The 18,923-nt window shown below is 34.9% G+C and overlaps 1 protein-coding gene across 1 annotated transcript in view; it reads left to right on the top strand.

Moving 5' to 3' along the window:
• The window catches only part of TRHDE (thyrotropin releasing hormone degrading enzyme), a gene marked incomplete at its 5' end in the record, with an annotated part of 390,730 nt that overhangs the window by 295,023 nt on the left and 76,784 nt on the right, over positions 1-18,923 (top strand). Inside the window, 4 exons of the mRNA XM_081249500.1 lie at positions 6,392-6,457; positions 7,101-7,288; positions 12,464-12,552; positions 18,716-18,849. Of these exons, the coding sequence (XP_081105626.1) occupies positions 6,392-6,457; positions 7,101-7,288; positions 12,464-12,552; positions 18,716-18,849 (477 nt within the window). The remainder of the gene's footprint in view (positions 1-6,391; positions 6,458-7,100; positions 7,289-12,463; positions 12,553-18,715; positions 18,850-18,923) is intronic.

Below are 18,923 nucleotides of genomic sequence, written 5' to 3'. Positions count from 1 at the left end.
AGACACAAGTTTTACAGAGTTTTATTTTTTATTCTTGTCACTCTCTGTGCACTCCTCTCTGTGGAACTTTCATATCTTTTTTCCCAACCTTCTTATCTGCCTCTTTTTTTTTTAAACTATCCACCTCTTTCTTCCATACCTAATAATATAAAAGCCCAGTTGATTTACTAAATAGAACTGGGTGTTCTTTTTTTACGTTTTGCATAAGTCCTGAGAGATTGTTTCTATTTTTCTTGCTGAGGAAACCAAGAAAATGTAAGACATCTTTGTTTTGTATCACCAATTAGTGTTGTATCAGTCAGGATTTTGGGTTGCAAGCAACAGAAAGAAACTCTGACTAAATTAAGCAAAAAGGAATTTTTTGGAAGTATGTAGGGCAGTCCTTGGAATCATTGGGAAGTGTGGAGAGTCAGGCTTACAAAGCAGATAACAGGAACTAAAGGAGACTCGGAAATTAAGAAACCTAGCCAAGGTCATGTCACAGTACTGGCTGGTTCAGTTGCTGCCATTAGCATGGCTGTATCTGGACCCTCAGTGTCACCATTACAGGGAATGTAATTTCAGTGATTGCTGCTCCTTTGCATTGATCCTGTAGGATTAACAGTCCTGGGATGAAGTATCCACTTGTGTCCATGTTGTAGCTGACAGGAAGAGTGGAGAGGATTAGCATTTTGTCCCTTCCATTTCAAGTGAGAGAGCCCTCACTATCCTCTAAGATTCCATGATGAGTTATTGCCCTCATATAAAAGTGGTGTTTAAATACCAGAAAGCCAAAAGAATGACAAATGCCCAGTACAAATATTTTGAGGTACAATTATTCTTAATAGAAAGGAAAAATATTTTAAACCCTTGCTTCAAACTTCTTGTCACATAGTCAGAAAAGTCAGTGCTCGATTTACCTGGCGTTTCCCAGACTATTCTTGGAAGTAGAAAGGATCCTGCTTCCCAGGGTCACTGAGGCCTGGGCTTGCATCCCTTGTCTCATTGGAGAAAACACTGTTGGTGGTCTACCCATAAGCTAGTCTCCTCTTCTTTCTTATAAACCAAATTTTGATTTGTTTGGATTCTCATCCTCATCTATATAATCATATACTTCATAGGACTGGGTCCTGACTTGTGCAATCCCCCCCCCCAAAATTTCACTAACAGATTTTGTTTAGAGCACATGATAGAATTCGGCTAAACGGGAAACGTGCGGAGTTTGATGTAGGATTTGAGGGAGAGCTTTTCTGATTCTTAAACAGAGATTCTCAGGAAAAAAAATCCATATTTTCCTCTATGTGATGTTACATCTGAATGCGTGGGGTTGCTGCAGCCATCTAGCCCCAAATGTGAGGATAAAGCCAAAACTTAGGTAAAGATGGGGCCAAAAGAATTCCATAGGAAAAGAGCTGCGGCTCTATCTTACCTTCTTATAGTAGGAAAGAATAAATCTTGTTATTAAAGAAGTCATCCCAGGGTGGATTTTTTGTTATTTGCAGCTGAACACATACAAGCCAGTCCATACCTCTTTGATTTTTTTTTTTTTTTTTTTTTTTTTTTTTGCGGTATGTGGGCCTCTCACTGTTGTGGCCTCTCCCGTTGTGGAGCACAGGCTCCGGACGCGCAGGCTCCGGACGCGCAGGCTCAACGGCCATGGCTCACGGGCCCAGCTGCTCCGCGGTATGTGTGATCCTCCCAGACCGGGGCACGAACCCGTGTCCCCTGCATCGGCAGGCGGACTCTCAACCACTGCGCCACCAGGGAAGCCCCCTCTTTGATTTTTATCAAACTGTCCCTCCGTGTCCTGAGGAATAAACCATTTATATGGTTGATCCTCTGTTTCAACATGCTGAAGGGCTCGTTAATAGTAGAGCAAGTATTCCATAATTATTTCCACATAAATCTTAAAAGATAATAGTGCTTTACTTCCTCAGCTCACTTTTTACTTTTCCCCTTGTCTTTATTAGTCCCATTGGCTTTTATATATAAAATGTTATGAACCGTGTCACTTGTTAGCAAAGAAAGTTAAACAAAAAACCGTCTCATACCCAATAGTTTACAGTCTTTTGATGACATCAGGGCCAACTGTATATATCATTGCAAGTTATATATCTGACAAATACTCACTGAAATAATAAACTAAGTATTTAGCATTTAAATATGACATTTAGGGGGAACATGATAGGTACAAGAAATCTCTCTTTACTGCATTGTCAGCTGTCTGCAGAAAGGCATACTGCATAAGGAAAGTCAGAAATCACACAAATATATTGAGCATCTACTGGGTACCAGGCTGGGCACATAGATGCTGGTTAAATAGTGGAAAACGGAATCACACAAATATATTGAGCATCTACTGGGTACCAGGCTGGGCACATAGATGCTGGTTAAATAGTGGTAAACGGAATCACAGGGTCCTCACTCTCATGGAGTTTATAGACTATGTGGGCAGTCAAACTAGTAAACAGGCAATTATAACAGTGTGATACTTGCTCTTATATGGTGAAGCATGTAAGAATATAAGAGGGGTGCTTAACTCAGAATTAGGAAGGGGGTGAGAATGGGCAAGAAAGGATTCCCGAAGGACATGCAAACTTGAGTCCTGGAGATTGAATTGAATTTAAACGGGCAAAGGAGAAAAGAGTGTGTAGAGAACTGCTTGTGCAGGGGACTAGAAAAGGGAGAAAATATGCATTAGACATCTGCAAGAAAGGTGAAAATGGTTAAGTTGAGGCAGGGGGCCAACAAAGTAATGGATGAGATTGGAGAGGTACAGAGGGACCAGACTATAAGGGACACCTTTACGTTACATTGAGGTCTGTTTGGACTATATTCTGAAGGCAGCAGGGATTCATATGTATATTTGATGAAAAGTATTCATGCATGACTGCGTGCAAGAGCTTAGATTTGAAAGGGACAAAGCAGAAGTAGTAGCAGTAGTAGTCATCTGGGCAAGATACTGTACAGTGGCTGTCAAACAGCTAAAAGGAAGGGGAAATATTAGGGGGCTATTTAGGATGTGGATCATTACCTGAACGTGGTGGAAAGGGAGAGAAAGGCATCAAAGATGACTCCTTGGTTGAGGTGGATGGAAGGGTCATCCCTGGGGAAGGGCTCCCAAAAGCAGCTGATATAGGGGAGGACAATGAGTTCAGCATTGAACATGACTCTTAGTCACCTGTGTGTCATCTCGTAGATACTGGATTTGGGTCAGCAGTTGTGTGCACAGATGTGGGGTTTGGACATGGGCTGGAGTCTCTGAGTTCCAGTGTTTTGATTTATTAAGTGTTGATGATAACATCTAACTCATAAATGTCATCTTGGGATTGAATGAAATAAAATATAAAGCAACTTAGTGCTAAAAGGGAAGCAAATATTGTTTTCATGTAACTGTGTTCTTTAATTATTATCATTAATGATGCTTTTGCTTTTGTTACTCAGTTTTCCAACCTGTAACCTGAAATGATTAATAAGATTATAGCAGCCACTGTCTATTGAATAGACATTACTGTGTTAAGCACTCTTTGCTTTTTAACACTGTACAGATATTAAATCATTTATTTCTCAGAAAAGTTCTATGCAGCAGGTATTTTTATTATCCTTATTTTCTAGATGTGAAGACAGGCACAAAGAGTTTAAGTGATTTGCCAGAGATCATACAACTAGGGAGTGTTGGAATATGGATTTGAACAAAGACAGTCAGACTCCCATTCCTGCACTTTATGTATCAGAATATACTTTTGCTTAACATGCTTTTAACTTTTTAAAAATTTTATTTATTTATTTATTTATTTATTTATTTGGCTGCACTGGGTCTTCGTTGCTGTGCGCGGGCTTTCTCTAGTTGCGGTGAGCAGTGACTACTCTTTGTTGTGGTGCGTGGGCTTATTGCGGTGGCTTTTCTTGTTGCGGACCATAGGCTCTAGGTGCGCAGGCTTTAGTAGCTGTGGCATGCAGGCTCAGTACTTGTGGCGCACTGGCTTATTTGCTCCGCGGCATGTGGGATCTTCTCGGACCAGGGCTTGAATCCGTGTCCCCTGCATTGGCAGGCGATTCTTAACCACAGCGCCACCAGGGAAGTCCCTGCTTTTAACTTTTAATCAGTTTATATTGTTGTTTATGTTCCTTATGAATATTCTAGTGGTCATCTTGGTTTTACTCTTTTCAACAACTCTACTGTTTCTGAAATACTCTGTATAGAGAACCCACAGTTCTCTTTACAGTGTTAATATTAAATCATTCTTCTACTTTATATTATGTCATATCTACTGCTGATTGACTTTCATACACATAAATATAAATTTTCCTTTCAGGTTCATAACTCCAGCCATGTCCATATTCATTGACTTGTAGGTTTGACCAGAACTTAAAATCTTCTTATTCAATCTCATACCAAATATTTGATTCATCTTATCAAGTGGTTATTGTACCAAGACTTCCCCAGTTTCAGTCACAGAAACCTTCCTACACAAATCGCATCTCAGTATTTCTAGTTATTCTCAGTAAAATTTTCTCCACCACTGTTGCCCCAGCACCTGGTAAGCTGCCTGGCACATGCAAAGTGCACCATACATTTTGTGGGATGGACAAGTAAATAAATGATTGATCATCAAAAAACCACACTCACTGTTCTCTTAAGTGGTTTTGTAATTCTACAAAGACAAAGCAAAATTCCCTCAATTCAAAATATGACTATATTTGTGCAAGAGGAAGGTTAAAATAACTAAGGAAAACATTTGAGTTTTTGCCATTTCAGCCTGCTTGAAATGTAAATTTGAACTTTATTCTGAATTGGAGAGAGAACCGAGAGCTCAAGTTGATGATCAGTATTGGGCCAAGGTCAACTCATATCATGAACTGTTGGATTTTTGTGATCTGTCTGTGAAGAGAAACATGTAGTTATGTATTGCACCTTTCAAGGTCTATGTAGTATTCCTTTGTTCCCTCTTTTGGATTATCCTAGCAGCACTATACATAAACAGAATCCAATAATAAATAGTTCTAATGTTAAAACTTTATTATTATAGCATTATTATTATTTATTTAAAATAAAATTTAAATTTATGTTTCATAATTCCTATTTTCCCCAAATTTATTCACTTAAGTGCTAAACAAGCATAAAAAATAATTCTGACAACTAAATCTGAAATAGCTGATTTAAATCCTGGTCCTTGAGTTCTAATGGGAAATGCCTCATGTGGCATGTTCAAAGCCAAAGTTAGGATTCAGATTGGTCATTCAGGCTTGTGTTTTTTCAGTAAAGTTATTTCTAACACCTGATGATGACGATGAATTTGTGGTTGCTAAGTTAGTGTTGAGTACTGCATCTCTAGGAGTCTGATTAAGTGGGAGTTGCCATTTGCTGTGCTGTGAGTTACCAAGAAAGCTGAATCTGTCACAGGTGCTACAATTTGTATTTCAGAAAATTTGCTTCCCCAACTTTAATTATCCCCAAAGTATTCCACTCTACATAAAGTACTGAAAGGAGTCAGCAAAATTTTTTCAGTTTAGTACTATGATGTAAATTAAGATTTTGTCTACTACCTAGGTGTTGTAGAGATAATGGAATTTCAGATGAAGGAGGGGACACTGTTTCATAATATAAAACACTGTTTTCTATTGATTTTTCCACTTTGAAATCAGAAAAAAAAAATGCCAAGTAGCCATAACTAAATAACACATTCACAGTGACATAAACCACGCTTCTTAGAAGGGAACAGACATGAATCAGAAAGTGTGTATGTTAAACTACTAATGATTGAAAATGAGAAATGTGAAGTCCTAAGCTCAAAAATATTAAATAAACTTAGGATTGACCTTTTCTTATTAAATATTAATATGTGTTTCAAACTCATGGAAATATGTATATATCATTTTTGTATTAGGCGGCCTGTCCTTTGCAGAGAGACAGGGAACTGGACAAGTTGTGGAGGTAGTCATCACCTTTTTGGTAAAACAATCCCTCTTCACATCAGAATATATCAGTCAGGTTGTTTTTTTCCTTTTTCCATAAAACAAGATATTTTTTTCAACACTTCAACATGAAAGCCTGATGGGAAAGTTTCCCCTAAATAGTTCATTGCAGAGGTAGTTTCTTCAGAATTGCCTGAGTTTGACTTGCTAAATTAGAGGAAGATCTTTGACCCTGGAAATCCATAAGAAGTGATTATGGCTATGAAAATAAATTTTAAGAGATTAGTATTGTTTGATGATTTAATTAAGAAATATGCTATAGTTCAATCTCTTTGGAATATTTTAAAATGAGTTTCTTCACCCTTTTTGCACATATTTATCTTTGTGTTAAGGCAGTTCCAACAAATGGAAATGGTTAACCGAATTGAGAAATAAATGTGTTTACTGGAAATTGCTTAGCCTTTGAATTGTAATTACAATTTTATATTCTTTGTAGGATTACTTAACTATTCATAAGTATGGCAACGCAGCCAGAAATGATCTCTGGAATACACTATCAGAGGTAAAGTATAGGAAGCTTGAAAGCCAAAGCCTCTTCTTGAATATTTGAATTGAGTTTATAAAACATTCATAACTTTTATTGACACTGATGGTTTGTTTTTACTTTTTATATTTTCCTTTTCTTGATATTGCTTTCATGTATTATATTATAAGGATAATGAGTTTTAAAATTGATTCAGCTACAATGGTAGTTAAAGATATCTTGCCTACTTTCAAACATGATAATACTTCTGAAATATAATTTTAATAGGGTGTCAGATATTCATGTTTGAGTGAAATATGGATGGTAAAGAACTTTCTCTCTATAAGTGAATAACAAGTATTTAAGTCTAATACTAGACATACTGGGGATGCTTAAAGATGCTGCAAGTAAGTACTTGCTTTAACAATAAAATATATTTCATCTTCCATTAGGTAAAAACTTTAATGTTAATAAAGTTTTTATTTCTATGTATATATATATATGCATGAAGCTTAAGCTAAGGCAAGAAGATTAATTTTACTAACACATTATATTAGTTTCACCGATTTTAAATGTTTTCATACTTAAGTAAATCATAAAAGTAAACATGAAAATGGTTTAATGTTAATTATGTTTATAGTTTATGTTTATAAAATTAATTTATACAATTTTGGTTATAAAGGCTTTAAAAAGGAATGGAAAGTATGTAAATATACAAGAAGTAATGGATCAGTGGACACTCCAGATGGGTTATCCTGTTATCACCATCTTGGGAAATACAACAGCAGAAAATAGAATAATAATTACCCAGCAACATTTTATTTATGACATCAGTGCTAAAACTAAAGCACATGAACCTCAAAATAACAGGTACAACTCTGTTGTTTATGTGGAAAAATTGCTTTTGTTTTTTATGTTTCACTTTGCATTTTAACGTTTTAAAAATAATTGATAACAGAATTATGAAAAGTACTCAAAATATAGTTTTCATTTCTTTATTTACAGATGGTATTTTCATTTTGAACCCTCTTTTACTCCCATTTCCACATATTTTAACTATCAAGGTGGCAGCATGCTGAAGTTATTTTAAGAAGACAGGATTTAAATTATGATGGTCATTTAAAACAATAATGTGTGCTTTTTTTTTTTACTTTTCCCTGTAAATGTTTTTTGAATTAAATTTAAGAAAGTTAAAATACTTTGAAGTGGATTAAATGGTATTGAGAAAACCAAGATTTGTAGAATAGACAAGAACAGAAACTAACAATCCAGAAAGGCTAGTTAAACAAACAAAAACCCACAACCAGACTAAGTAGTGTCTGAGCCAGAGGAACTCAAATTAGATCCATTTAAAATGGTCTAAGTGTCAATGCCACTTAGGATCAAAATACATTCTCTTCCCTCACTTTTAGTGTTTAAAAACCATTAACACAACATACATAGAACTTGACTTGTTGTTACTTTAACTTTCATTTGAAATTCTTATTTAATTCCTGAAAATTCAGCATGTAGTGATTCTTTCCTAGTTCATGTTTTCCCACTCTTTTGTGCTTTATTAAAGCTGAGCCAAGGAAAGATAGAATTTAAATCATTTCATTGTATTTTTTTCTAAGATATCCGGATAAGAGGTTGGGAGCGGGACAGGGAGGGATGGAGGTCAAAATTAATAAATAAAGTGAGGCGTTGGGATTAGACTGGTCATGCTGTCTCCCATTTGGTATATTAGGAATCTGATTTTATCATCCATCAGTATCTAGGATATGTGAAGCATGCATTAAGCTTTCTTTGTTATCTCTAAGAGGAATGAAAATCATACCTAAGTAGGGTAGCTCCAAGACAGGGTCCAGGTAGAAGTGACTGAGAAATTCATGAATGTTTTCTGGTGACTAAATTGGGAACCCACCTAAGAAAGTATTGTCTTAAATCTCCTGCTCATTATATACACTGTCCTTCAGCAGACTGCCCTTGTAATCTAACTGTTTGCACCTGTGGAATACAGGGTATTATCCTGCCACACTGTCAGGATCTGACTCTGTCAACCCTTCACCCAGCCTGGATTCCTCACAGCTGCCAAACACTGCTTCTGGTCAACCACGGTCTGGCCCCAGGTGAAACCTGCTTAGGCATCAACCCTGGCCTTGTCAGGAATTACATAAAAACTACTTGACTGTGGCAAAGTTAGAGAGATTCAGGCCTTGCCTTTGAGAATGATCATTCTTACACAAGCATCACTGATGCAGAAAAACATAAAGGACATGCAGATGACAGAACAAATTTTGAACAAAAATACTCTGTCAACCTATAATATGAGCCAGATGTATCGGCCGCAAGTCTGACTCTTTAAAAGAAGGCTTTCTCCCAGTCTGCATAGGTATATATACCTATACAAAGCTGTTACAGAGCTTTGTTTTTGCTGGAGTTATAAAATCATATGAATGGTTTTGAACGCTGAGAACTTGGCATAGAAAATATTGAGTGAGATAATGCATGGCATTCCATCAGTCTCAAAATTTATTTTATATCTATTTTGAAATAATAAAGTTTGCAGTTGAAATTTTAGTATTCAGTTTTATATTATTGATAATTTAATTCACTATAACATTGTGGTCAAATCTTCAATACCAATTCTATCTGCGCTTTGTCTGTAACCTTCTTAGATCTTTATCATATACTGCAAATAGTTAATGCAGTAAAACATGGTGCCCATTTACGCCAGGAAACCCATGAATTGTGGATATTTTCTGTGACAGTGTCTTCAGTTTTGTAGAGGACACTGGAATGTCACTACAACATGCCTAGAACATTTTTAATGTATATAGTAATCATATTTTTCATATGTGGTAGCTATATTACAGCATAGAAAGGAAAGATCTTTATATAATAATTGCATAAAGTTAGTTGATATGTGAAAGTGAGTAAAATATTTGCTAGCATTTTGGTATTTGGGAAATTGTGAATTTGTGTAGCTTTTTTTTCTTTATAAAGTTAATACATTGTAATGTTCAGTAATGTCTCCTATACATATGGAGCTTCTTGGAGTCCTGTGCTACAGAGAATTATATTTATCTCCTTTTGTTTTGGGTCCGATGATAGCAACCTCGGAACCATTTTTCATGGCATCTACATTAATGCTTCACTAATATTGGTACCATTTTTTAAAAAGTTTTTTCACTCCAGCTAAAATAAGCACCTACGCTTTTCTACCTTAACATAATCATTAGAGTAAACATTGCTTTATTATAAAAATGTGACCTACGTTGAAGAGAGGTAGTCCCAGGAACTGTTAAATAAAAAATATCTTGAGAGTCTTTTGAAGTGCATTGTTTTTGTTTTTTTCTTCTTAAAATGAGATGACTAAAATTCAAGTTAAACTTAAGGGGCGGGGGGCACAATTTAATTTCGCAGGTTCTTTTTTCTAGTTTCTTTTTTAACATAACTCACTGCAGTTTTGGATTTTTTTACAGCACACCACACAGAGCTTTTCACCCACAATGTTTAGGGTCTTCTAGCCTTTTAAGTTGTAATCATAAAGCAACATAATTGCCATGCTTTCTTTGATCTGAAAAATGAAATTTGTAGAAAGATCAAATATGTGTTGTTTGGAAAGTTAAGGAAAATAACTTGTATAGTATTGATAGTATAGCAATTCAGAAATAATATAAACTTCATATAGTGCTTGGTGATTTGTAATTTTTACTTTGTCTTTGTGACAATGTATAGATTTTGTGTATACACACACACACACACACACACACACACACACACACACACACACATAGAATAGAGGCCAAAAAACATTCTTAGGAAAAATATAGAGGGTATTTTAAAAGTTTTACAAAATGCCCCAATGTTTGTATCGCAATACCTTAAAGTTAACTTCTTTTTTTGCATCTGAACATTGCTATACAGTACAGTGTCTGCCATTTAGGAAGTTTCTTGTATGTGGAATTGTCTGTAAGCAACAATGGAGGTATTGATATGAATCTCTCCTTCTTGACTTTAGAGACTTTTGCTAAAACTCAAAATCAAAACATATCAATTTTTATTGTAATTTCTAGTTTCATTATTTAGAAGGATACAATTTAAATAAATGTAAAATTATAAGTATGTTTATATTAGGGGCAAGTACTATTTCATAAATATTTTATGATCATGTTACAAAAAAGACACATTTATCCTTGAAGAGTTTTAAACATCTTCAATTTTATATATTTCTGGCCCTTTAACTGATATTTATTTGCCTTCAAAATTTAGTTGCCCCAACTCAATATAGACAATCTGTACTAAAAAAATCAATTTCATAAAGTTAATCTCTGTCTTATTATAGACTGATATAGTTCCTTTTATTTTACTTCAGTCTCATTCAATCCATTTCAATAGCAATTTATGGAAGCATTTCATTTCCAGGCTTTTGGAAGATATTAGGTACACAAAAATGAGTTCATAGTTTAATTCGAGAACCAGATGCAGAGTCAGGCATTGTTGTCTCTTACCTAATAATTTCAGTTAATCGAAAAGATTCATTAGTTTTAGAGAACAGCTATACATATTTATATATAAATTTATTATATAAATTCTCTGTATCTTCCTAACAGTAAATCCATTATTAAATACTTGTGGCATATCCGTGGTATCATGTTATGAGCTTGGGGATATTTGTTAAAGAGTGTACATGGGTTGGCGTTCACCAATGTCTACCCTACAAACAATACCTGTTTCGCTACAATAGGTTGTTTATTTCCTGATCAATTGTCCGGAGTCCATTCAGTATAGCAGCATGTCTCCACATAGTTGACACTCAAAAATGTTTGTCTGATTAAGTATAGCATATACTTTTAAAATTTAGAATCTTAAACATATTAACTTTCTATGTTGGAGATAGCAGTTGGTATAACACTAGGAATTTCTTCCAGTCTTCCATTTGGATTTTTGCTATTACTAAATTCTGATTATTGTGAATGGGAGACATGAAATGATAAAATAATAATCAAATTCCATATGATAGATTTGGAGATGTCCTCTCCCATCAAAAGACATATTCATTCTATTTTTAGCTACATAGCCCCAGACATGTTCCCTGAAAAATTCTCAGTTCTCCATTAATTCCCATAGTTACTGAGCTCATAGAGTATTCTTATAGTTTTCAGGTCAGAAATATTTTTCTCATACTGCATATTGTTGACTATCCCTGTTGCTAATGGTGCAATGATTGGTTAACATAACCTGGCTATATTTTAGGGGAACAAAATGTAGTCATTGGATTTTATTATAAGACTATCCAATTTATCTCCCGTTGCTCATTTGAGGTTAAATTGATATTACTTCACGTACAAGTATAGGCCTAAATTTTTGTCCTATAAAAAGTCATGTTCTAGAAAACGCTTCTCTTTAATAGCTGAGACTCATGACTGATCCCTGCACATTGGTGGTTGATTTCACACATCAATTTGGAAATTCCATTTCAGAAAACAAAGCATTGTGTCCCATGGTGTTCTTTGTATTGATCTGGATTTTAGGGGGATCTGATCAGTTTTGCTTTTTGTCCCTACTTTGCTGAATAACTTTATCTGTGCTGTATTATCCTTTCTATACAATCTGACAAAGGTGTTTTTTAAGAATAGTTAAGTAAATGAGGAGAATGTTGAAATGTAAATGCATGAAACCACTGGAACGGGCATTAATCTAATGCAGAATCAAGTTGAAAGGAGTTATTTTAAGACTTTACTCAATATATGGTGCAGCTCAGATTTACAGATTTTAGCTACTTTTTATTCCTCATGTAAAATTCAAATCTTTTTTTCCAAGATAAATTGTTTTGTTGGTAGTCCATCTTTTGTGTTGAAATTAAAACTCTGAGAGTCCAAGTCTGCTTAGCGACATTGAAAGAGTGAATTCATCTTCTTGGCCTATTCCTTACATTTATGACTGGGGAATTTAAAAAATTCTCCTAAAAAGAATAAGAAAAATCACATAGGAGGTACATAGGAAATGTTGTTTGTTTGTTGTAACCATTTTTATTCTTAAAGTTTCTCTTTTATTTTGCAGTTACCTGTGGCAGATCCCATTAACTATTGTGGTAGGAAATAGAAGCTATGTGTCTTCAGAAGCAATTATTTGGGTGTCTAACAAATCAGGTAAAAAATATGTTCTCCCCTGAGAATTTGGTTTCAGATAATTGTTTAGCAACTTAACCTCTTGTATCAGCTGTTATAAAAATGTGAATAAAGACAAATTAGAAAGAGAATATAGAGGAATAACCTCTATAAATTTAAGTATAATATAGTATAGTTTCTACATACTCTAATTTCAGTCCACTGATATAATTATTAAATTTATTTGTGTCTTTGATGGTAAAGAGAAAATTTAAATCTAAGTACTTGTACTAATCTTAACTGCTTTAAACTGTACTATTTTATAATCCTGAATGTAATAGAATTACAATCGTAACTCCCAATAGAACAGTATGCCAGATACTGAAACACAGGCCACATTTTTTGTTCCATTTTCCAGCTATCTTCTCTTTACCAGACTGGCTCTTTAAAGAATGGGTGAGGCAATATTCTCTGTAGAATTAGATAATTATAGGGCCAGAAGGGAGAGGCTTGCTAGGTCATAAAACCATCCCTTAGGTAGGGTTAACTCTTAAGGATCAGAGAAAGATGAGATTCTACTCTATTTCTAAATATCTTCAAATAAGATAGTTACCTATTTCAATTCACTGTCAGAAAGCTATTTCTTGAATCCAATCTAAATGCTTCATACTAGAGTGTGAAACAGGTCTGTTTTATTTCTGTTTTCCATTGAATTGAAGAAAAAGCCAATTATCATCTTTTCTGTAACGTTTCATTTAGATTTAAATGGTCAAGTATGTTCACATTTTGTTTTTCTTACTCCTTTCTCACATTCTGCTACTTTATGTTTTCTTGCTATTTTGGAAGCATAATTTAAACAACCACAAATCTTTTTTTGAAGTAAGGTGAAGTATAAATAAACAACAAAAAATATTGTTTCTTCTCCTCAGTCTTGCTCCTATTAGGGAGATGTAAGTGCTTAAAATACATACACACATACATATAAGAAAAAGGTCTCACAGCAGAATCTAATCTTCCTACCAGAAATATAAACACTTGTTTTGCCAGTTGAATTTTTATTCAGATATTCATGTTGTTGTATTTTTAACACATCATCACATATTATGAAAATATATGCTTTCATTTATATACATTGTGTGTGAAACATTCATATGTAATGTAGTGATGCATTGAAATGCTTACTTTAACATGTATTGGTGTTTCTCCTTTAAATTGCTTACTATAATCTATTCTTTTCATTGCTTCAAATTAGTTTTTATACCGTGATTCTGAATTCACACTTACTCTATTGTCTTTATACTTCTCTTTATCTTCATGTGGTTGTTTTATTTATCTACATAATTTATTATGAAATGATGAGTGAAAGCAGTGAACTTCTATTGTAATGATTCAGCTATTAGAATGAAGTCATCGCTCCATAGGATTGCTAGGAACACGAAATAGAACAGTTTTCAGAAATAAAACATTTCTCACTGGAAGGTAGAATGAAAATGGGAACTTAGAAGAGTGCAAAGACACTGATCAAATGTCAGGATCATCCCCAACTTTCACTTTTAGACAATGCAGGGATTCAAGGCAAGTCTGATTCTTCTTGAATACTTTTCCCAGGTCCATTTCCTCTATAACTCCCTAGTTATGTCTATGCTGTTATTCATGGTATCCGCTTATTCCACACAGAATATCTAGAAGAGTATCATGACTTTTCTTTTTTTTTCTTTGTTTTTATTGAAGTTTGGTTGATTTACAACATTACATCAGTTTCAGGTGTACAGCATAGTGAAACAGATTATACTCCATTTTAGATTATTACTATCATGGCTTTTCTTGACCAATGGCAACAGGTTGTATTTGAGAGGTTGATTTTATTTACAGTCTTTTTTTTTTTTTTTTTTTTTTTTTTTTTGCGGTACGCGGGCCTCTCACTGCTGTGGCCTCTCCCGTTGCGGAGCACAGGCTCCGGATGCGCAGGCTCAGCGGCCATGGCTCACGGGCCCAGCCGCTCCGCGGCATATGGGATCCCCCCAGACCGGGGCACGAACCCGTATCCCCTGCACCGGCAGGCGGACTCTCAACCACTGCGCCACCAGGGAGGCCCTATTTACAGTCTTTTATTATTAATCAGGAATAATAACAACATGATATTTCAAACCGTATGTTTGCCTAAAACGTCCCCTATGGTAATACATTTAGGTGTTATACACAGCTGCATACTTTTTGCGGTGCATAGCTCTGGGAGATGATATTTACGTGGACTGTGATATTACTTGCACACTCCCTCACCCCAAAGTTGTGTAGTGTGCAACCTGCAGAGTGTAATGTGTCATATTTCATTATATCATAGCAGAATCTTCTGGTTGATAAACATTATCTTACTCGAAATGTTAAGGCTTTTGCATGGAATGTTCATACCAAGTAAATGTTTCTTGAAAACCTTATGAATACATAAATCTGGAAGAATTTTCTAAGTGGGACCAAAAAGAAAGGCAACCTTTCTATTTTCCCTGTTTAGTCTTGTTCTAAATGTTTTTAGTTCTGTCTCGAACTCCTTCATTCTGATGACAAAGAGAAAACTGACACCAGACAAGGAGTAGGAAGAATAAAAGATTGTTAAATTTGTCTCCTTTTAGATCCCCTTTTTTTCAAAACATAGTCAACTAATAGTAATGAAAAATGTTTCTTCATAGAAAGAGTAAGAAAATATTCTGATCAATTCTTATCAACATATATAAAACATTCCACCTTTTAATTATAACAATCAGATCAATGTTTTTATAATTTTTCATTTTCAGTAATATCAATTTGATGTCACATGATACTAAGGTCAAGTCATTGGTGAACAATATAAAGTATGAATTTTATTTGAATCATTAAATGCTCTTGACACTTCAGTTTTTTGTTGTGTCAGATGATTATCTAATTAATTCCAAGTTAAGGTACAGATAATTTTAGTCTAAAAATTGTTTTAAAACAAATTTTTAAATTATTGAAAGTAGGTAAAAGGATTTGTCTCTTTTGTTTTTACTATGAAACTGCTGAGAATGCAGACATTCATATATGTAGTAGCCTGCATGTTGACTGGCTATTAATTAAGGTACAATGGAAGGGAATAAATTTAATGCCAAATGTTAGGAAAAGAGAGGACCTTCAAGATGGTAGAGGAGTAAGACGTGGAGATCACCTTCCTCCCCACAAATACATCAGAAATACATCTACATGTGGAACAACTCCTACAGAACACCTACTGAATGCTGGCAGAAGACCTCAGACTTCCCAAAAAGCAAGAAACTCCCCACGTACCTGGGTAGGGCAAAAGGAAAAAGGAAAAACAGAGGCAAAAGAATAGGGACGGGACCTGCACCAGTGGGAGGGAGCTGTGAAGGAGGAAAGGTTTCCACACACTAGGAAGCCCCTTCACTGGCAGAGACTGGTGGTGGAGGGGGAAGCTTCAAGTCATGAAGGAGAGCACAGCAACCGGGGTGCGGAGGGCAAAGCAGAGAGATTCCCGCACAGAGGATCAGTGCCGACCCATACTCACCAGCCCGAGAGGCTTGTCTGCTCACCCGCCGGGGCACACGGGGGCTGGGAGCTGAGGCTCAGGCTTCGGTCAGATCCCAGGGAGAGGACTGGGGTTGGCGGCGTGAACACAGCCTGAAGGGGCTAGTGCGCCACAGCTAGCCGGGAGGGAGTCCGGGAAAAAGTCTAGAGCTGCCGAAGCGGCAAGAGACCATTGTTTCTGGGTGCGAGAGGAGAGGGGATTCAGAGCACCACCTGAACGAGCTCCAGACATTTTTTAAAAAAAATGTTAGGAAAGAAAAGACTTAAAAGGGAAATTGATGCTGCAAATTCGAAGTAAACATTAAAAACGGCATAATGTTATAACGCTTTCCTTAAATATTGGTTCATATGAAAGTTACAAGCCTTTAAAGAGAGCATTGTTTTTAGTCCCCTCTTTACAAATGAGAAAATTAAGCCTTGAGAAATAACTTGCCGAAAGTGTCTTAGGAGCTTGATTTTCTTTTCTAAGTTTATTTACAACACACACACACACACACACACAAGATTTTAATACTTTGGTAGGTTACTTTGCAGATCTGTCAGTTTTGACACTTTGCCACTGGATACACAGGAATGGTTCTCTATAATCTCTACAGAGCATTATCTAATTTGATTCTTGCAAGAGTCCAGTGAGAAAACTAGTATGTGCTATTATACCTGAATTTGTTTCACACTGTTACCCTTGTTACCCTGGTTCACTTTTTTATGTGTTTTAAATTCTGATTGTTCTGCAACCAGCCAACCTTTAGTAGAAAGATCTGATATGCTTTCTCTTTTTATTCCAAAAGGATGGATAAAATATAAAGATATAAAATACTATAAAATGACCACTACTTTGTGCCTTGATATAATTTAAGTCTTGTGCCATTTTGGATATATTCTAAATATAAATTTTAATTGTTATTACGAACACTTGAAATATAATTTCCATACTTTTTATTATGGTACTCATCACATACTGTACCTCATTAGGCTATTGAAAAAGATCTCTTTAAAATTCATTGCTTTCTGTTAGTTAATATGAGGAACATTTTAGAGATATAATTAAGTAGAAAGAAAAAGGTATTTAAAAATGTATTAGAAAACCTTTTAGGGAATCATTTCCCCAAAGGTTTCATTTATAACAAAGGTGTAAAAATATTCATGAACAGTAATAACCTTCAAGTTTTAGTTATTAATTTAATAATAGAATACTAAAAAACAATAGATGCCTGCCTTTCTTTGTATCATATACAATAAAAACGTTATACCATCTTGTATCAACAGAGAATGCGTGGTAAAAAGGGCATGGAAGTCAGGATACTTGAGATGCACCGTTTCAGACAATTCAATTAACCTGCCTGAGCCTCATTTCTTCATCTGTTCTAACACATACTGTTGTTAATAAAGGTGTCAAGAAGTTGCAGTGCTCTTTGAAACATTAAAGATTAGATTTTTATGTTTAGTATAAATTTATGCTTAAGTATTTTTTACTGTATTTCTGAAAGCTGATAATATGTAACATGCATTGGTTACATTAGCCCACCCCATTCTAGACGTGAACAATTAATGATCTTTAACATTCATTCATTAATTTTTGTGGTATAACCTCTTCTTGTATGACTTTTACTTAAGAGAAAGTACTCTGTAAATTCAGCACTTAAGAAAAGTAAAAATAAAATTTGTTTTGTTGTCTGATGTGTAAAAACCTGGATAATAGAGTGAGAATTAGAGGTTGTGCCTCTTCCTCAGAACTGACATGAATGGTTTCCATGATGCATTTTGTGGTTTTGAGTCACTGTGGAAATTAGATAGACCTGTGTGTGTGTGTGTGTGTGTGTGTGTATAAAATATGAATTTTAAGTAAACTTCATACATTATGCAACTTCTATGAAGCATGAGTCCTGAGGGCAGCAGCAACAAAATAATTAGAATTGTAAACTATGGTTCTGGGAAGTCAATAAAGGCTGCCATTAAAAGTGAATGAGTTCTCTGTCTATATCATATTTGAAGGGGTTAAATATGTAAGTTATAAGATTGCTTTTACTGGCTTCCTTTAATTGAATTAACCAGTGAATATAATCAAGTTACCATTTTCCAAAGTGATTCCAATAAGCAGAATTTATTATCTTTTTTCTAATTATATGTAGAAATACTAGAGTCTTAAATAAATGAGGTTCCTTTTTCCAACATTATTGATGATGCTGGAAAGTCTGTTATTTATTAGCACATCCAAGAAAGCACAAGGAAAAGGGTAAGAAATAACAGTGACTTTCAAATAAATGGGCCCTATTATTTTCATCACTTTCTTGCTGAATAAAATAAGTAGAATGTGCAACTGAAGCCTTTTCCACAGATACATATACAATGTAACTGGAAGCCACATGAATACAGTAGTAGATTTCTTGGTTACATTTATCTTGAGAAAGAAAATTATATGTACATAACAGGGTTTTGTCAAGGGTAATAATGAGTAAGCTACTAAAGGTTTTCTAGCAAATTCTAGCTATAGTGATTAATTGACTAAAGAGTAGATTTCAATTAGGTATTTAGGATGGTGTCCTCTTTTAATTATTGGTACTGTGATATCTGGTATTAAGAAAACATACTTCATTCTATTTTAACCCTTAAAATTGCAAATCTCTCTTACTCCCTAAAATGCTGTTTTCAGAACACCACAGAATAACTTCTTTGCACAAAGGAAGCTGGTTACTGGGGAACATCAATCAAACTGGCTATTTTAGAGTCAACTATGATTTAAGGAACTGGAGATTATTAATTGATCAATTAATCAGGAACCATGAGGTAAACTGGATTTACTCATCAAAGATCTGTTTTGACATATGAACATCTGCCATTTTAATCCTAAGTGATTCCAT

The sequence above is a fragment of the Mesoplodon bidens genome (genome assembly GCF_964165515.1).
Source record: "Mesoplodon bidens genome assembly, chromosome: 11".
Classification (NCBI taxonomy): domain Eukaryota; kingdom Metazoa; phylum Chordata; class Mammalia; order Artiodactyla; family Ziphiidae; genus Mesoplodon; species Mesoplodon bidens.
Note: the sequence above shows the minus strand (reverse complement) of the source record. Positions and strands in the feature narration are given on the sequence as shown.